At 37.7% G+C, this 20,696-nt stretch overlaps 1 protein-coding gene across 1 annotated transcript in view; it reads left to right on the top strand.

Annotated features, from left to right (window-relative positions):
- Positions 1-10,617, top strand: part of LOC109857464 (serine/threonine-protein kinase NLK) — a 78,277-nt gene extending 67,660 nt beyond the window's left edge. Inside the window, exons 10-11 of the mRNA XM_020433772.1 lie at positions 426-519; positions 5,587-10,617. Of these exons, the coding sequence (XP_020289361.1) occupies positions 426-519; positions 5,587-5,641 (149 nt within the window). The 3' untranslated portion in view covers positions 5,642-10,617. The remainder of the gene's footprint in view (positions 1-425; positions 520-5,586) is intronic.
- The last annotated feature ends 10,079 nt before the right edge of the window (positions 10,618-20,696 follow it).

Raw genomic sequence — 20,696 nt, 5'->3', positions numbered from 1 at the left:
TCATAGTTTATCTCAACACCGCCTGACCGCCGAGGACCGTAAAGTTCTCGTATGTCTTTACTCTCGCACTATAATCGTTAGCAGTAAACCGAGTAAGGGAAGGAAGATCGACGAGCAACGTTGAAAAAAAAAAAAAACTGTTGGTCGTATTCTCATACCTCATTTGCGTAATGCACGTCTGTTAATGCAATCGCGATGCGAGTGCGTGATAAAAGACGAAAGTTTTCGTATTTACATGTTGTTTTTTTTTTAAATCATATATATTTTACATGTAGCTACAGTCGTAATAAATAATAAGATTCAAAAACTCTAAAATTGAAGTTAGTTCGGGGAAATTCTGTAATCGCGTCGCGTTATCGTTTTACTCTTCCGTAGTCTACGTCTTCCATCTCTCTCATATGCCGCTACGTCGTTGTCTGTTTCAGAGGAAATGCACAAATTTATAGCGGAGCAGCTGAACACGTCGCGAGTACCGCTCTGCATAAACCCGCAATCCGCGGCGTTCAAGAGCTTCGCAAGGTAAGTCGCCATCGCATCGCGAAATAATCGACGCGCGCGGAAAAGTCACCAGAGAGTCACCATCAGTAAACGAAATTGAAATCCCGTAACATAAAATTAAAGAAAAAAAGATATAACAGAGAGATATTATTCCTCACCCTTCATTTCCTCTCGGAATTAATTAACATCCTCACTCCTTCGGAAATCAATGCATCTCCCCGCATCATGATCCTGGATTCCCAATGAGAAGGACAGACAGACTAATAATCCCCAAAGAGAGTTCATAGAGGGGCGCACAGTGTTCCTTATCAAGTCGAAGCAGTCGAGTAGAGCGAGCGGAATATATCGGGTGTTCGAAGAGTAGCGCTGACTAGAGCCAGCTGAGTCTTTTTCTATTTCGCGCGTTTTTAAAAATTTGAGATCTTTTTAAAAATCGATTCTCATACGAGAGACTCGAACTCGAGAGAAAGAAATGAAGAGGGGCCTTTCGTCCTGGCGATCCTCTTGCTAACCGTTCTAATCTTTTGACATTATTCCGAGACAATTTACAGAGATAAAATGTCAAATGTGTTTGTGTTTCATGTAACCCTGTCGGCCCACTGTGACATATAATTGTGATCTTTTCATATAGCAAACGATAGATAATATATACAAGGAGCTAATGGTCCAATGTATCAATATTGTCTAATGGAGAATTGGAATGATGTTCTACGGTGACGTACATATATAGAAACGAAGGGTCGAGGAATATCTCGGATTTTTTCTTGTGTTTCCTTTAACACGAGCGTTCTCTTTGGTGCGCGCGCGCGCGATTTTGAAGTATTTTTCTTCAGTTTTAAGAACAAGTGGTACATATTACTTTTGTTCAATTTTTGAAATACGAATTTTAAAATTTTCTGAATTTTAAATTACTTGTTTTTTTTTTGTTTTTATTGTGGAAATAAATTGTAAGAGATATCATTCGAGCGCTTCATAATTAATTGGATTTGCATAATTGGTAATCTTCGAAAAGCGTGTGTGTGCGTTTTATCGATCGATATTTTATAAATAAGATTATTTTATATTCATGATGTTTATTTTATCATGATAATGACTCATGATTATAATTATCGCATTTCTGACGAATATTATTAAGAGAGTGAGAGATGCAAATACATACAAATATATAATATAATAAATAGAATAATCAATTGGAACAATTTATTTTCATCGTAAAACACGCATTTGCGCACTCTGACAGACATTATTTTGAAATAATTTTGTATAAATGCATAATTTTCTCAGAAAATGTGCAACAAAAATGAAAATGAAACAAAAAATCAAATATAAATGTACAAAGTAACGTGTAAATTTTTATGTAACGTAAAAATAATCATCTGCATAATTAATGAAGAGAAAAAAATTTCAATATGTAAAACATTAATTTGTAAAATCAAAAACTACATTGCAAATTCCTGATTGTAGCTGCACATGTGCGCAACTCAATGTTAACCATTCGATTATTTCGTCAATTGTTTAATCTCTCACTTGAAAGAGTCTCTCTTTTTTTTTAATAAAAAAACTATTATGGAGAACATCGCTCTAATTTTCTCTCTGCGATATTGAGACAAAGCGTTTTCCGTTAGTGACAAATTTGTGTAATTATTAAATGTATAATATTTTTCCCCAGATCACACACTGCTCAACAACATTAAACTCTGTCTTTTGTAGAAGTACCTAACGTTAACGCGCAAAAATCCTTCGAGAGATCCGTGATTGTAAATTTTGCCAAACATTCCATTACAAAAAAAAAAAAAAAAAAGTCAATCCAATCGGACAACTTTTTATCGCCCTTTGTATAGATGTTCCGAGAGCGCGAACATTTATACAAACTCTCCGTTTCGAATTGTGATCGATGTGTGTGTATGTGTGTATCGCCCATCGTTATAACTTCTACAAGCTAGTGTATTGTTGAAAAGTGTTTGCAACTGATGATGTTGGATATGTAACAATTGTTCGTCCTGCTTACTCTGCCGTTCAAGTTAGAGCAAGCCGATCGCCGAACCAGCGCCCTGCGTCGCGTATACGTACACGTTACTACTACTTCTACTACCACTACCGACTCAGCTATCTACCACTGTCAGCTACTATCGACTACTACCGCTATCGTCTACTACCACTACTACCACTACTACTACTACTACCAATCGTGTTGTTACGCCTCCTCCTGAACGAACCGAACGAAACGAGAGTCAGCTATAGTCGGCGCGACCTCGCTCGCAGAGGTACATAATTCTATTTTTTAATAATGCCACAATCATACAATTGCCTTCTGATTTGTGTCTTACTTGACTGTCTCTTTTTGTTTTTTGGGTTCTCCTTTGTTTACCTCATGATGTGCATACGCCCGCCGATATATACATGTCTTTGTGCGTTCCGTCGGATCTGCGACTGATGCACAGAGTGTGTGTGTCTTGAAATTTGTCCTCGTTATATTATATGTTTAAATTAAAAAAAAAAAATAAAAAAAAGATTAAAAGAAGCGATTGATAATTCTAGAAGAGTATTAACCTTGTACAGAGTCGCGTATTTCCGAGTCGCGGCGCGTGTTTTCGCGTGAAAATCGAATTGGTTCGCGCTCGAACGCTGGGGTGACACTTGGAACATTGAAAATAACAAACATTTTTCGCGCCGAATTGCAGCGCGAATAACTCGACGGAATAAAATTACTCGAATGAGTTTTGGGAATAAATTACAACGCGAAAATTAGGACGAATCACCGGCGGTTTTTGTGCGAAACTCAAGCGACTAGACGCTTAGCAACGCTAATTAGCGGCAGTTTCGCGCAATTAACAAACTTCTTAAAACATTCGTGCGACGATAATATACACGGGGCTCCTCGACAGGATACCGTTCCTTTGTTCGACGAGTGTTTCCGTTGTCCCGTCTCATTCTTTCTCTCTCTCTCTCTCTTTCTTTCTCTCTCCTCTCAATCTCTCTCTCTTTCTTTCTCTGTCTCCCTTTCGGGCGAGAGCGTTGCTGAAACGAGAAATCGCATTGGCTGCTGGCCCACTTTCGCGACCACTTTAAAGAGAGTGCAAAAGAGTCTAATTAAAAAAAAGGACAATTACGATCTTCGACGAACACGTCCGTCGATTTGACTCGTTTTTTCTTTTCTGGCGTGTTTCCCTCGTCCCGCAAAATATCGCAAAAGTTCGACGTGCGTAACGACGTAACGCGATAGCAAATACGAGATTTCGTGACTTCCGTTTCACTCTGTGATTTTCGCCCGGAAAACGAAAATTTAATTTGTCGCAATCAATTACGCCGAGTAGTTGATGGAAAAATTTGCAAAGTGGTCACCCCGGGTTTGGCGCAACTCTCGCCGTTTTGTTTCGTCTCGCCGTTTTGCCAACATGCTTCTTATGCGTAAAACAAACCGGAGAAAACACGGTTGAGCAAAGCGTGTGCTGTTTTATTGCTGCCATTATGAGTGTAAAAGAAGGCCTGATCCACCATGCAGCCTTCAGTTGAGAGAAACGTTGATGAAAAAGGACGAGCATCGCGACGCGCGAAAGAAAGAAAAAGAAAAAAAAATGCAAAACTCTCTTTCGCGAAAAAAAACGACTTGCATAAATCGAGATATGAAGGAATTTTCCTTGACCCTTCCCCACCTTGCCCTGTATAATCCACGTCATCGACTTGAAGCCCGAGATTCACATCAAACACCTTCCATTGTAACATCCACCTTTTCGATATTGATGTCGAAAAGATCGGTATTAATGTCGATCGAAGTAATAACTCGGAAAAAGTGAAAAAACGTTGGAAACAAAAAGATTAAAAAAAAAAAAAAAAAAAAAAATAGTGGAAACAGATTTATAAAAATTGCAAGTAAAAGACGTGTGTTGTTTCCGAGGAAAAAAGAAAGAGAAAGAGAGAATATTGTTTTAATGAAAAAAATCGGCTGTCACGCATGCTGACAGCTGCATGGAAATCAGATGTTTTTATTATTTTGCCAAAAAGCCGATTCTTTTCGTCACGAGCGAGTAGTGCGTGCTGCGATCGATAACGATTGATGTAATATCGACGACCGTTGGTTTATTTTGTAGAAGATAGATTGTTGTCTAGCAAAACTAAAAACAAACTCTTTTTGTAGCGATTATTTACACTTTCAAGCATGAACATATACAAATTTATTAGAGAATGTATAGTAAAAATTTTCTTTTGTTGTACATATGTTTATATATCTAATAATTTTTGTAACATTATTTTTTCTATGTGATAAAAAAATAGACAAAAGTTAGTAATGTCGAGAAAACAGAACGCCGCATCATCACTCGTTGACGATTTGAGTTCTCACGACTTAGCCGATCGATAATAGATGAGTGCGAAATGCGGTAGTTGTAAATTATTTCCGTGGCATTTCGCACTTCACGCTTTCGATCATTAGAGAACGCGAATGGTCGAGCGAACTTCCACGCATTTAAATTCAAAGTTGAATTCGAAATTTCTCCGAATCAGTCCCGATGTAACGTTTCTGTGCACATGTATCTCATAAAATTAATTAAACTGAATGTTATAATCTCGAAAAACATGTGACACAAGTATGTATATTTTAATTGTTTAAGCTTTTAAGAACACAAAATACTTTCGAGATATAAAAACGTTTTTGGAAAAAATTATTAAATAGAAACTAGAAACTTTTAGATACGGAAATTCATTTCCGATCGTAAAGAATCAGCTCGACGATTCGCACGTAGTTTTGTACTCCCTTCACGTCTCGCAATCGACCGTCCTGACAACTATTCCACGGTGTAATCGGGTCGTTCTCTCAGATCACCCAATAATAAGCTCTTTAGGTTCAAGTGAAAAATTACTAAATTTAAAATAAACGGAAGAACGCCGATTTTGTCGCACGATTATTTTGCTCGAAAATATATCGGTGACTGTGTTGCATAGAACGGTCGATTTTTGCGTTACCAAGAGAGAGAAAGAGAGAGAGAAAAAACCGCACGTTTCCTCTCTATCCCCTTTCTCCCCACTTTAGTCTTCTTCAGGTTCTTTCTTCGCTCTTCTCGTTGCCCTTCTAATGGCTTGTTCGACTTGCAGCTCCACGGTGGCTCACCCCTCGGAATTGCCACCCTCTCCACACCAGTGGGAATAAAAAGTCTTCCCCGTTCCCGTCTCCGAGATAGGCCGATCGGATCCGAGGGCGCGACGACTTCGAGTCGAAGAAAACGGAATCCTCGCCGACCGGAAGGTGGGCAAGTTGCCGAAGTAGCGAGAAGAAGAGACAGGAGAAGAGAAAACGAGGGAATTGAGGAAGTTGAGAAGAGAAGAGCCAAGAGAGACAATAGACTGCCGCACACTATATAGCCTCAATTTTCGACTAGCTGATACATATACATGCACAGGAGATCATCGCGAGGACTGCGTGGAAAAACGACGAGAACGTTCGATTTCGAGAAATTCGAACTTGCGCGTTCTGTATTCTCAGAAATACGTTCTTTGAGAAAATTCTAAAAAAAAAATTCGATTCTTTTTCATGAAATAGTTTTTCATTAAAACTTTGGATGTTACAGAAGCATTTTGAAAAACACTTTCGTGAGTCTTGTTTTTCTGAGAAGTGTGTTTTTCGAAAAAACAAAAATAAGCTGTAACACGAAGTTTTTTTTTATTTTCGTTTAGAACTGCATTTCAGAATAAGTCTCTCGCGCTTCAAGATTCATTTTTTTTCTATTCAAACATTTAGCTGCGCTTTAATCAAAAAGTAATTTGGACGATATCGAACTTAAGAATTAGTTATTAAAATTTTGTCTTATACAATATTCGCACGCAGTGCAGCGCGTTGTGGATTTTGATATGCTTCTGCCATTTTATCCAAACAAGTTGAAATTTCTTACGGAAATGACTAAATGTTTGTAAATACCACAAGTACGTCGGCCTCGTTGTATCTTCTACGCACTTCGCTGAGCACCCTGTTGTGTGTATATATAGCAATATATTATACATTGTATACATATGACCGAGGGGAGAGAGACATGCGCGTGCACATACAAAAAAAACACACACACACACACACAAAGACGCGCGTACAAACATACACATTAGCCAATTTAAAACACGAAGTAGCCAATTAATTCCGAGAAAGAAAGCGGTGAGAGACTTCTGAGGGGCGGAATCGAAGAGTACCGTGAGAACAAATAAACGAAGGAGGGAGGAGAAAATATTAATTAATTAATTAGCGATTAATAAAACGCAAGCGTCGAAAAGACGGGCCAGTCCTTTTTTTTTCACTTCATAGATTTTACACACGTGTACAGATCGCGCGAGGTCAGCTGGCATTTAATCGAATACGCACGTGGAGGGAGGAAAGTGCCGGAGAAAGACAGAGGGACGTTCTCTCGTCGGAAAATCCTCGCGACGTGACACGTCCCTGAGACTGTAGTGCCACGTCTCGAAACGGATGCGTCTTTCGGAGACGCCGTTGCAATGATGAGATTATCCGCCCCCCATTGAATAACCCTTGACAGGATACCGTTCGAGGATGCTCGCAAGAAGGATATATAGCCTTCGCCTTAAGTCAATAGGACATCCCCCGAGAATATCGCGCAAGTGTACTCGGGAAACGTTATCGCGAGAGTGTGCGAAGCTTAGACTGAGCGCGAAGTTTTGAATTGAATCGTCTTCGACGTACGACGTGCGATCGCGCACATTCGTATGATCGAAAAGCGAAAGAAGCATGTTTGTTCGAGTACGTCGCACAGATCGATGAGATTCTCTTCCTCTCCGAAAACGCGAGAACTTTTCTCTTCCGGGACGTGTTTCTCGTAAGTTTCCCCTCCCCGGTTTGCCGAAGCGAACAGCCAAAGCACGTGCGAACGTATCGATCATCGCGAACGTTGATACTCAATCGAGGCGCTGACGAGAACTTTCGATAAATCGGCGACGGATCGGCTACGAAGATGAACGAAAATGATAGAAGAAAATCGACGAGCCGAAAAAGTCGTCGTCTTCGATTCTTCTCGCGTATCGACAGTTTGAAATTAGAGAGAAAGAGACGCAATGAATATATTATAAATAATAGGTAAAACGCGAAAACGCGACGGCACTTTTCCTCCTCTAGTACTGGTGTAACGTATAACGAAGCATTTAATTCTAACGAGCGCAACCAGCATTGGCTGGAAATAAAGACTCGTAACCGCGTTCTGAGAAATTAACGAGGATAAGACGTGAAAGAAAAAAAAATATAAATTTGATTGAATACGATGAATACGAAAAAAAAAAACGCGGACCCGAGAAGGGACGAGAAAAGTGGGAAAAATCGCGGCAGCGAGTCTCGAACGTGAAAACTCGACGTAAATTCGTAAAGAGAGCATATGTTGTATTGTCATGTTGTATTGTCATGACGCGATAGAAGCTTTTTTAATCGCTTTTCTATTGCTTTCCAGAACTTTACGCTCGAAAGAAAAACTAGACTCGAGACATGTGCGAAGTATATTATTGAAGTTGATTTCGGAAAAGGACAAAGAGACGCGCGACGAATTCGAGTGAAGAACCAAGAGAAAGATTCGAAGATTAAATATCGCCGAAAGAAACTTTCAAAAAAAGAATGATCGATAATACCTCTCGAATCGATAAAAGTTAGTAAGAATTCTGGGCGTGAAATGTTGCTTTCTCGATTATTTTTCGCGATTCGTCGGCAACTCGCTGCCCCGATCTCGGAGAGAAATCGCACGTTCTGTTTCGCTAATAATTTTATCCCCACCCTCTTTCTCGTCTCTCGACATCTCGAACTTCTTAGATCTCAGACTAGGAAAATAGAAGAAGAAAGATGTCCTGCGGGAATGTTCTTAAAGACACTCGCGGTCCCGTCGCGCAAAAAAAAAAAAAAAAAAAAAAATGAATACGTATCGATGGCCAACGAGTTTGTCGCCGACTGATCTCGAGAATCTCGAGAATTTCCGCATCGAGAAAGCGATTCTCTTCCGCCTCGGCGACGACGATTTCCCCTCGTTTACCTCGCGCGAGATCGCAGGATCGCGATTTATTCCAATAAACACACTGCCGACGTATCGTGTGAGCGCGATGATATCGATAATAGCAACATGAGAGAGAAAGAGACAGACAAATAAATAAAGGGGAAAGAGAGAGAGAAAGAAAAAGAAAGATGGAGAATAGACAAAAAGTGAGTAACGAAGGAAATAGAAGCGAAAATCGGGGATTGAAACCGATGTGAGTTTTCACGTTCCGAGATGATTTCTCCGTACTAGAGAGAAATATATTTTATAACAGTTGCCAAGTTTTTGTATAATAATTGACAAGGATGTGTGTGCGAACGCTTGAAACAAAAAATAAACTGTAGCGTAGAAATCTGAGTTGATTATTAATTTCACGTCTGGTTGCAATCTCCGATGAGAAGCGCGAATCACGACGAAAGAGAGCTCGACAGATCGAAAAAAAAAAAAAAAGATTTCTGCATAGTTAAGTATCTCCGGTATTATTTTTTCGAGTAACGTTGTAAGCGCCACTGCGCCGTGCGATTGTAACTGGACACGAGAAAATCCGGCCGATCCGAATGAATCTCAAAAGTCGACGTTTTTTTTCCTTTTTGCAGTAACATGAAAAATTAGTTTTCTCGTGTTACCGGAAAGTTTGTTACTGATACTTCGACGAGAATATTTTCAATCTTTCTCAGTTTCTCGTTAAAAGTTATTTTTTGAAGTTGAAACTTTATTTTGCTTTCTACCTGTGTAATATGTTACATATTAAAATAATTTATTTAAATTAATTTATATAGTAGCATTTTAATGTGTGTAGAAAGTAAAAGAGAGAAATTATAGTAGCGCTTCTTATACGAAAAGATTTTGGAACCGAACTGTTTCGACGCGAAACTAAAGAAATTTCTCCAAAACAACTTTATCATTTTCATTATTCTTATTATATTTGTTTTATATAATAGGAATATAGAGCGGGGAAAACTTTTACGAATAAGAGGAGCTACTGCATGCATTGTGTTAAAAAAAATCAAAATATTTGTTGAATTTTTTGTTTTTCAAATATGCACAAACGAGATTTTTGAATCATTCGATCAATGTGTGAAACGCGACTTTCGAGGATCGTTGGAACGCCTTCACTCTTTCTCAACTCCCGATAAAATGATATCTTTTTTAAAGAGGCAAAACATGAGACACAATGAAACATGTGCAAAATAAATGACCCAAAGTGTTGTACATAAAGATCAGTGCGGTAATATAAATACATGTATAAAGAGATAAGAAATGATACACGACACACAGAATGGATACGGTAAAAAATAAAGAAAGTTGAATCAAAAAAGCGCAAAGAAATATTTCGTTCGACAACATTGGAACAAAGAATGTTGTTGTAACCGCATCTGTTTTGAGCGCACATTATACTGCTTTGTGTGTTTTCTAGCATTTTTATATGTTTTGTTGTGTCTCTCGCGTGCCTTCGTCATGTTGTTCGAATTGACATTTGTACAGAAAAGCGGAAAAGCGCACGCGGTACATATAATTACGTTCTGAGTGTGATTTTAGGTTAAGAGATTTTAGATAGAATCAGTAGTAGCTTTTGAAGACGAAATATCTTTAGCAAAATGAAAGAAAAAGCGTAGGTTTAATAGCGACTTCAGCGAGACGCGAGACTAGCGTTTGGTTCTGGTCGAAACGGCAAAAGAAAGATGCACGTGTTTCTTTAAATTTTTTTTTTTTTTTTTTTTTTTTTTTTTTTTTTTTTTTTTTTTTTTGTACTCAGATCCGCTCGCGACAACCACACTCGAAAATAAAAAATAAAAAAAAAAATAAAAAAAAAACAAAAAAACGAACGTGAAGATGCACCGCTTTGAAACGGCCGCGGCGCTGAGCGCGTAAGTTAATTAAGTCGTTAATTAAGTGCTTAGAAACAATGTGTGTGATTCATGGAAGAGAATGCGCTACGGATAAGGCCAAAGAGATCCCTCTTTGACATATTTTTGCCGAGCAGCGAAGATATTAGCTTGTCGTAGCGGAGTTAAGGGGCGACAGAACGCGTAGAAAATGTCAACTGTCTCTCGCGATATTTTAATTTTCTTTTACTTCATAAGGATACACTTTATAAATATATCTTCCTTCATTTTTTTCTGGATTTTCTTTTATTTCACACCTCTCTGAGTTACCCCAGTGAAAATTGTGTCTTATATTGCACGTACGCCGCAAATTTCATTTGTACACATCCTTTTATGAGAAAACATTCATATAAAAAAATAAAACATTATTTTTTAAACTATTATTTTCTACATGATATTCTGTTTTTTTTGTTTTTTAAAGTTCAAGACCAATGCCACATTTTGGTGTCTCTTGCAATATAACGATAAATTTAAATACGTTGAGAGAAATAAGAAATAATTGAAGCATACTGTAATGACGAGAAGCGATAATTGTTAAAATAATTAAAAAATAATACATTTGTGAGAATAATTTTCGATAATTTGGAAGAACAACGTCAAAGAGTCTCATTTTTATCTTTAAAAGTTTTATGTTTAACAAAGAAAAGATACTTCCGTATGCCTTATAATTCCGCGATGCGTTGTAAATCCACGTAGCAATAATGCAACATACACGCTAATAACGCTCGATAATGAGAATGCACTTTTGTTGCCGCGTGTTTTCGTCGCGCCAATGTTACATTCGGAGATCTGATGATATTGCAAATAACATCTGACACTGCACATTCGCATTATTTCGTGATTGGCAACGTTAGTGCCGAGTGTTAGCGTGTTGCTAAAATATTTCGGCAAACTCGTTTTGAACGCGTAGAATGTCAAAAAAAAAAAACAAAAAAAAAATACGCTTGCTCGAAACAAAGCGGCGAGATGTAACGCTGGACATAATTGCTTGAGTCGGATTTTTTTGAAAGATTTTTTTACCGGTTATTTGTAAATAATATTGGTAGATCCGCGCGCGCACGACTGGTCAGTTGCCATTTAACCCTCGGAGAACACACTGGGTCAATTTGACCCTGTTCGTCGACTTTGATCAAAATATTTTGCTTCAATTTTGCTTTTTTGTAACATATTTTTTACAATGTTAATAATGTTAACGACACTTTAAAACTATATAGGTTATATGTATATAACTATATACATATTCCAAACTGTTCAAAATATATCCGAAAATTTTTTCAAGCCAATCGGATAAGTGCATTTTAAATGGTAGCATCTCAAAAAGTGGGCAGGGTCAAATTGACCCAGATTGTTCTTCTTGATTGAAAAAATAGGTGTGTTCCCCGAGGGTTAAAATCAACTTATATCTTCTCGTACACTAGCGATGAAAAATTCACCGAACAGACACAAGAAGGGCAAAGGAATTCTCCGCATTTATATTCCGCGAATTTTTGATAACTAATGTACACGTATTACATACATGTACGTTCATGCTGCATTTCAAATTATACACACGCATCTCGTCGTCGACGTTCTTCTCGCTACGAAAACATCGGGATATGAGTCATGACACACTAGGAGACTAAGAGATAAGAAGTCTAGAGATAAAGAGCAATTAAGCAACCAGAAGAGACGGTAAACAAGTTTACCGTCTTTACGTGTGTGTATTTCACACCAGTGAGTAATGTCGAGTTGCGAAAAGTGGCATGGCACATGGCGCGAGAGAGATGTACTTAATGAAGTTATTATGGAAAACAAGAAAGAAAAAAAGTATAGAAGATGAAAGGTCAAAAGAGCGACGATGATGAATATATCTCTCTCTTTCTCTCTTTCTCTGATTTGGCACAATTTCACACGTACATATTCACTCCCACATACCTACATACATATTTCCGTATCTTCCTTCCTGACATTTTTTGTGTGTTCAGTTAAATATTATGTAAGTGCAATGTTCCATAAAAATGACTCACAGTTAGTTGCCAATCACGTAAATTGATTTAATTAGATCGATCAATTTGTTTCGTTGTTTTCGTTCTCTTGTATCGGAGCGCAAGTTTTATTTCATAAATTACGCGACAGAAAAAGAAACGTAAAAGAGAATTTCACTATCGCGATTCAACACAGGTCGTGAAGAAATTTTAACGATAGAATGACGAACACGATAATTTTATATTTCGCGGCATGTTGCCGTTTAATGAGGCAGCAAAAATGAGCAATTTTTTTAATTGTCCTTATAGGTGACGATTTTTCTGAGATTCGACAAAATGCGAGGATAGTGATACATAAATTGTACATACTTCTCAAATCTCTCGCGATCGGAGAAAAACGCGCCGGAATCGCGACCGAGAAAACCTTGGATGAAAATTTTCTTTCTGTGATGTACAGAGTTATATTATCAGTTATATTGTCGCTATCTTTAAAGTGGACCAAGAAGGCGCGTCAAGTTAGAAAGAAAATCTCGGTTACGTTTATACGGTGTTCGAACTGTAAAACACAAAAGGACGCGTATCGCGAGATTTCGAGGTTGTCGTAGTTTTTCATTCTTTTGTCCTTCGTGCAAGGAAAAAGAAAGCCTCGATGGGTCGATATCCGGCGACTTGATACACTCGAGAGAGAGAGACAAAATAAAAAGATTCTTGTCGCTTTCCTATTTGTAGGGATTAGTCTTAGCGGTCAGAGATTGTGACGATCTGTCATTAGTAACTAAGAGGCCTTAATATTATCCGCGTTTATGATTATTATTATCATCATCGTCATCATCATCATTATTATTATTATTAGTATACGTATGTACAATTTAAGGGTAGTGTGTATACATAAATGTGTAAGAGAATCATAAAGATGCGCGTAAAGTGTTACCGATTGTTGTACATACACACTCGCCTCGAATCGAGCGCGATTTTTTTTCGATTTTCTGCCAATCTCTCGCGGTTTTTGCATAAATCATTACCTCAGAGAATCTAAGCGGCGTTTCAATTATCCGATCTCTTTTCCATTTTATCAAATTTTAACGAAAACGGATGGACTCAATATTCGTATTTAAGTAAAGGGTATAGAGAAATTTTTTATTTGCGCATTTCCATCAAAAGTTGTAAAGTAATATATGACAAACAGAAATGAAAGAAGTTCGATTTGCATCTTTCCCGATACGGGGAAGAAAAAAANAAANAAAAAAAAAAAAAAAAAATAGAAATCGCATTGAGAATGAAATACGCGAAAAACAATTTTTCACAAAATCGAACGAAGTCGCTTGATTGTAAAGAAACATATTATTTCCGGGAGAACACGAAGAGAAACAAGCAAGGACACAAGCCCGGGCCGACTGTATAAATACTCAACGATCCTTCGGAGGACTTCGAGGGGATATTCGCGTACCTTGAAAGTAGCCCGAAGCCTTTTCAACGTTTTTAGTGTTTAAGCGATCGCGAAGCTGTCGATTGTACATACATACGTAGAGATATAGGACGTAGACACACTCCTCGCTCTCAAAGGACACGCGAAAGTGCTCTCGAGAGCTTTCGTCGTCGTGTAGGATAGAAAAAGAAGAGCGAAACAAAACGTTTCTAGCGATTAGGCGAGGTCCGCGACCTGAGGGGGAAGAGTTTTTCCTCGCGCGATCTCGCCGCGCGACTCGGACAACAATCTCGAAGTGATATTGAAAAAAAAAAAACAAAAAAAAAAAGGATCTATCGGTCTTTAGAATAGAGCGGATCGGTGAATTGCGACAAAACGGCTTTTCGCGTTCTATTTTTTTGCGCGAACAATATACATATATTCGTGTAGAATATAGCAACAATCGTGGTATTTCGACGCGAGTTCGACGATCGCTGATCGAGCCTTCGGATTACGCGATCGCGAGAACAAGAAACTCGAGATTGTCGCGACACTCTGTAAGATATTTCGGAGAAAAAGAAAGAGAAAAAAAAAAGAAATTAAGAGAAGCTTCGTGGCGGAGTACTGTTATTTTTTATAAATATTACTGGACGCGAGATTTTTCAAGCGCGGCAAATCACGCTCGATCTTCGATCATCGACTCTCCGGTTTCATGTTCTGCGTGTCTCTCGTTCTTTGATGTTTTCGTGCGTCTTGTAAATATACATAGAGCTGTGTATAGTTTCTCATCCGTGATGCTCTCGCTCTTATACAGACACACACACACACACACACACACACACACGTACACATAAGCGTAACGACCAAATGTAATCAACTGCAACTTACATGTCGATATTCCGATTTAATAAAGTGAAAAAATTAATCTCATCGAGATGCTAACGCGGTTTTTAGGGGAAAGTCTTTGTGTCACTTAGCACAAAATAACTAATGAGAAACTTTTTAATATAAATGTATTAGAGGATAAAATAAACAGAATTAGACAGAGACGTAGAAGGATAAATTTCTCAATATGTGGCATAATAATGATGTTAATCTCTTACTTCCCGAAACAGATTCGGGAGAGTTATGCGAAAACTTTATCGTAAGGATTTTAAANAAAAAAAAAAAAAAAAATATAACAAATCAATTAACGCGCGCTTACCTAATTATCGTTGAGATCACGGCAGTGTAATTAGTAATTAGTACAAATAAATAAATAAATAAATAAATAAAAACAATATATAGCGAGAGCATCTCGAACATGATCGATTGAAAAATCCGCGATCGTGATCGAAGGATCGAATAAATAAAAAACAATTCTTGATGGACTCGTGCGTGTCTAATTTAACTATTTGTCATTAAAGACCGGTGCAATTAGTGTGTGACTTTGTACATACATATATAGGGAATCGACGATCTTCGGCAGCGTGTATTTTGTAGGCGTAAAACGTAAGTGTAAAAAAAACAACAAAAAAAAAAAGACTTTTATCTGTGAGTGCATCTCATCCTCCTCTAGAATAATCGCTCGTATTTGTGTACGTCTAAACGAGTTTTTTCTTCTCAACGGTGTCGACGCTAATTGTATTATAACGTAGAACGTTTGTCCCTCTACGAGTTAGTCGATATGTGTGTGCAACATGTCCATCGGGGAGAAGGGAAGGGAGGGATCTGAGGAGGCGCGCGTTTTGCAAATTTCACCCGCGCCCGCGATCCGGGCCCCAACTCAGAAACGGCCAAAGTAACTAATAATTTAGAAAAGCTGCTGCTGGCAATGCCTTCTTATACACATACGGTATATATGTATACTCATGACACTACATTACATTATACACTCTGAAACACGCAACAACACACACGTGCTCTACTGCACGGACTGCCCGATAATTAACCGAGTTTCACAAAAAATGTGTATCGAATAGCTCCAGTTGATTTTTTACTTAAAAAATCAAGTGCATTTACGAGGACAACATTTTCGCTATGTTTCTTTGAATAACGTCAATGATCTTCTTATCTTCTTATCCTCCTATATAAAAAAACTCCATGTGTATCGCAAAGTGCGCGTTTTGGAGTCGAATCTATCGCATCTATTGTTGCCTCTTTTGCGCGTTGCCGATTGGTTGGTTAGTTGATCGAGTTGAGTCGAGATTAAATCGAATCGGTAAAATCGATAGAGTAAATAGTGACAGAAAAGCGATTTTGACAGTTTGTCGTATACGTGGAGAAAATTAAACACGTGACTAAAGTAAAGTCACGTAAGAGAGAGTAAGAAAGAGGAGAAAAACAACACGTGACTAAAGTAACGTGACTGTAATTTATATTATGTATAATATTAAATAATATATATTATACATATAATTTATTATATAATATTATATTTCATAATATTATACTTTATATTGTATTATATGTATTATGTACATACTACAATAAGGTCGCGCGGCCGAGGCCAGTGACCTCGTCGCGGTCACGTGCGACCTTAGCGGGGTCACTGACCTCGGCCGCGCGGTCTTGGCGGGGTCATTGACCTCGGCCGCGCGGCCTTGACGGGGCACTGACCTCGGCCGCGCGGCCTTGGTGGGGGGGGGGGTCACTGACCTCGGCCGCGCGACCGCGGCGAGGTCACCGACTTTGGTCACGTGATTACGGTATATATATACCGTATATAATTTATATATATGTTTGTGTTATATATAGAATATTATATATAATATATATGATATTCTTTTTTTTACTTTTTTTGTCACGTGTTGTTTTTTCACTTTTCTCTCTTATTATTTTTTTATTTTGATTTTCATCCGTTATTTCTGACATTTCTCTAATGTGTATTATATGATTTGTATGACGTATATACTAGTTTATAGAAAAAGCGTAAATAATCACAATCGATTCTCTCGATATTGATTGTTGCCGCTTTTATCTCGATGCTGATTGGATGTTTTTCGGATGTGTTTCTGGGGGGATTTGTACGAATCAAGAGGCACGGTAGTGCTTCTCATATACGAAATTCATGCGATTGATAAGTGAGGTGATTTTCATAGAGCAATATCACAGTACTCGCCAACACAGAGAAACGGGACGAAGCATGACGGTCTTATAAATCATATAACACACGTATGAGAAATGTCAAAATTAACGCATGAAAATCACACTCAAAAAATAGAAAAAGAAATAGAAAACCAACACGTGCCTAAAGTCTTGTGACTATACTTTAGTCACGTGTCTTTAAAAGTGTGACTAAAGTAAAGTCGCGTGACTTTAGGCACGTGTTGTTTTTCCACTCCTTCCTCTCATTATTTTTCGAGTTTTATTTTTCTCATATGTGTATTATATGGTTTGTAAGACGTATATACTATCTGTCATCACGGTAACAGGTTGCGTTTACTGTGACACAACACGTTAAAATAAAAACAATAATAGTGTGCGCGTAGCGCACGCCTGTGTTGTGTAGTAAAAAAAAAGTAATGATTGATAACCGCGAGCGACTTAATTTTCAGACTCGATTTTCATTTGTACAACACGCGATTAATTATGGCAGCCTGTTTATCTACACACACACACACACACACACACACACACACACACACACACTCATGTACGACATATTAAATGGCGTTTTTCTTCCTTTAGTCGATTCGAGGCGAATCTCGAATTTCAGTCGCTCGCGAATATTTTGCGATTGTAATTGAAGTCACGCGAAGATACGATTTATTATACAGTCTCAAAAGAGAAAAATATTTCGTGCAATAAATGAAAGACGGTGGCCACAGCGGGGGAGCATGTAACATAACAAGTATATATTGTATTGCCGAATGACGAGGCGACACAAGAAAAAACGTAAAATGTACATTAGCGTGTATCTATAGATGTACGTAGAGAGGCTGATATTCGCCGTAATTTTTGCATCTTTGAAACGAAAAAAATATTGTTGCAATGATTGAAAGTGATTATTATTATTATACTGACGCAGTACAAAACTCGTCAAGACATTATCATATTGAAAAAAAATATATATTAACAAAGCAGGGTTACAACATTTAGAAATACACTCTGTGTAATTGCAACAACGATAATTATTTGATGAGTGTTTCTTTTTGGCAAGCGAGCGAGCAATTACGAGATTCGTCTCGTACCGATCTTTCGATATATTGCAACATCGTAGACTACAAACGTAATACACACACACACACACATCGTGATAAAAGACTTGACAAGTTGTCACAGACGACAAGGCAGTGTAACTCAGTGTACATAGATGAAAAATTGTAAAGAAAAAAAAGTAAGAATGTAAACGTCGATGCCTATCACAGTTCTACTTCTACGTAATCTATAAGGGATGAAGCAACCAATCACTGCTAATCGCTATACTATCTATAACGATTTAAATGCAGTTTATTCTATCTGTATGTGTCGATTCTGATTGAACATAGATTTTGTATCAGCCTTTTTCTCCGTGTAATGGTGTGTAGAGCCGATCGGGAGACGATCGATTTCGAGATTCTGCGGAGAGGTGCGCAGACTTTTTGCGCGCTTCTCAAACAATTCCGTTTCCATCCCCGTAAAAATCATTTCTTATTTAAGTTTTTTAGTTTAAAGACACATCTAATGTAGCGCTTAATATAAGTTTTTTGCAACATATAATAATAATTAAAAGTATTTGTGTATAAAAAATTAGATAATTATTTAGTTGATAAGTTTAATTATAAAAATTATAAGGAAATTGCGTGTGTGTGATTATTTAATCTGAGATTTAATACTTTTAAAGCACAAATAACATCGAATTGAAAGAATTAACGAAGTATTTTCGAATTTCTCGGAATCGATCGCTCAAACACTGTAGATTCAATCGTGTCTTTCACATTAATTAAGTAGATCTTGTGTGTCACCTACGGCGATCGAAATCACGTCTCGTTTTTCTTGTGACGAATAATCGTGTATCAATTTTGTTTTTAAGTACTCGTGGGAACTGCATTTACCGATCTTTTTTTATAGAAAAAAACTTGACGTTGTCTTGATCGTCGATCGCGATGGGTGTTGAAAATTTGTCGTGCACATGTCGTAGATATGTCTACGCACCCTACGTGCCAGGGACCGGTTTTGTTAAATCAAATCCTTATTTCGTTCCAAAACTTTTGAAAAACAAATTGCCGAAATTAGGAAAAATCTCTTTCACAATTTAAATAATAAAATTTCTATTAATTTTATTTTATACTTAAACTGATTTCGATATGTCGCAAAAATATAAATAACGAAATCGATCTCTGACACTTGTTTCTTCTGGTACTAGTAGTAAATCTTCGTGGAAGAAGTCACATCTAACGATATCGAATTTGAGAGCTCGATTCCGACGAATCGAGCGACGCGTCTCACATTTATCCGAGATAAACTTCTGATCAAGCAGATATAAAATTATAAAGCTATCGAAACGCGAACTGCCCTTCGTCGTTGTTCGATTCGTCGGACAAGCTCATTTCTCTTGAACGTTGGTTGACCTGATACGGTCGAGATACTTTTCGATATATGCACATGCATTGCCGTAGAAAGCCGAACTTCACCACCGGGAAATCGTGTAGCCGATTCCAGCCTTTTTTGGATTATCGACCATTGTGAGTCGAGTCAAGTCACTTGCGAGTCGCGTCGCGAATGACATGAAATCAAAGAGCGAAGTTTTCGAAGCGAGGCAACTCGAAGTTTTACCGAGTCGAATTTAACTCTCGAAAATTTTTCGACAAATTATTTTTGTGTATTTTTCATTTTCAAAAAAATAAAATATATCGTTTCCCTCTTTGTTACGTGTTTTAGAATCATAATGTGTACGTGCGTATGTGTGTATGTATGTGTGTGTGTGTGTGTGTGTTTAATGTTGTACAGATTATTATAGTATATGACAAAGAGAGAAATACGTTACATATATATATTTAAACCAAACAAATTCGATGCAATTAATTAAACAGATAATTTAATATTACACAATATATAATTGTGAAAAAAAAGTAAACGTCTGTTAAATATTCAATTCGTCGAGAGTTTAATCACTTGGTAAATCGCAAATAATGTATTCGGTCTTCGAATAATAAACACACACTGAAACCGGCAACGAGAAAACGAAACGACCACCTCATATATAAAGAAACACAGAGCACCGAAGACTGGAAATCAAAACTACTGTAAGCTGATCGAGCGCGCAGATTTATTGCGGCGCCCGGCACGATCGTGATCGGTGATCAATCTCGTAATAAAATTGCGTTTATGTACAACACGATTTTGTCACGATATCGTTTACGATATTCATTACGATATATCGAACACATCGGCGTTCCGATCACAAAGTGTGTCTTGTCAAATTAAAAAATACTTATTGTGTACATACATTAATTACACATTATTTTCAATTATATTTTTGATTATTAACTAGTAAACACGCACTAAAATAATCGGTACTTCACTAAAATCAATTTGTTGGACACGATGTCGTTTGAAAAAATCGTGCGGTATGAACGCAACATTAGCAAGTTCTTTTTTTCGCGAATGCGAAAAAAAGCTGATGAAGACTGTTCCTTTCCTTCCGCGATATTGACCAAAGGGAAAGACAAAGTCGCATTTTTGTAAATGTACAGATTATATTATAGCAAGTGCCACTACACTTAGGCGACCAAGCATCGTCGTTTTTAGTCGTCGCCAATTTTCGATTTTCGCACACGCGTGCTGTTGTCGATCGTGCCGGCGAAAAAAAAAAAATAGATCAGCGCCGAGTATCGTATAAAGAAAAACAAAAAAAAAACAAGAGAGAAAAAACGCGACTCCGCAAAAATTGCAGTTTTCCCTCTAAATTAGATTACGAACCGTACGTGCGGTCAATTTTTTCGAGTAATATTGCGCGTCTAATGTAACACTCTAGCGAGTA

The sequence above is a fragment of the Pseudomyrmex gracilis genome, unplaced genomic scaffold (genome assembly GCF_002006095.1).
Source record: "Pseudomyrmex gracilis isolate BER0280 unplaced genomic scaffold, ASM200609v1 scaffold_160, whole genome shotgun sequence".
Classification (NCBI taxonomy): domain Eukaryota; kingdom Metazoa; phylum Arthropoda; class Insecta; order Hymenoptera; family Formicidae; genus Pseudomyrmex; species Pseudomyrmex gracilis.
Note: the sequence above shows the minus strand (reverse complement) of the source record. Positions and strands in the feature narration are given on the sequence as shown.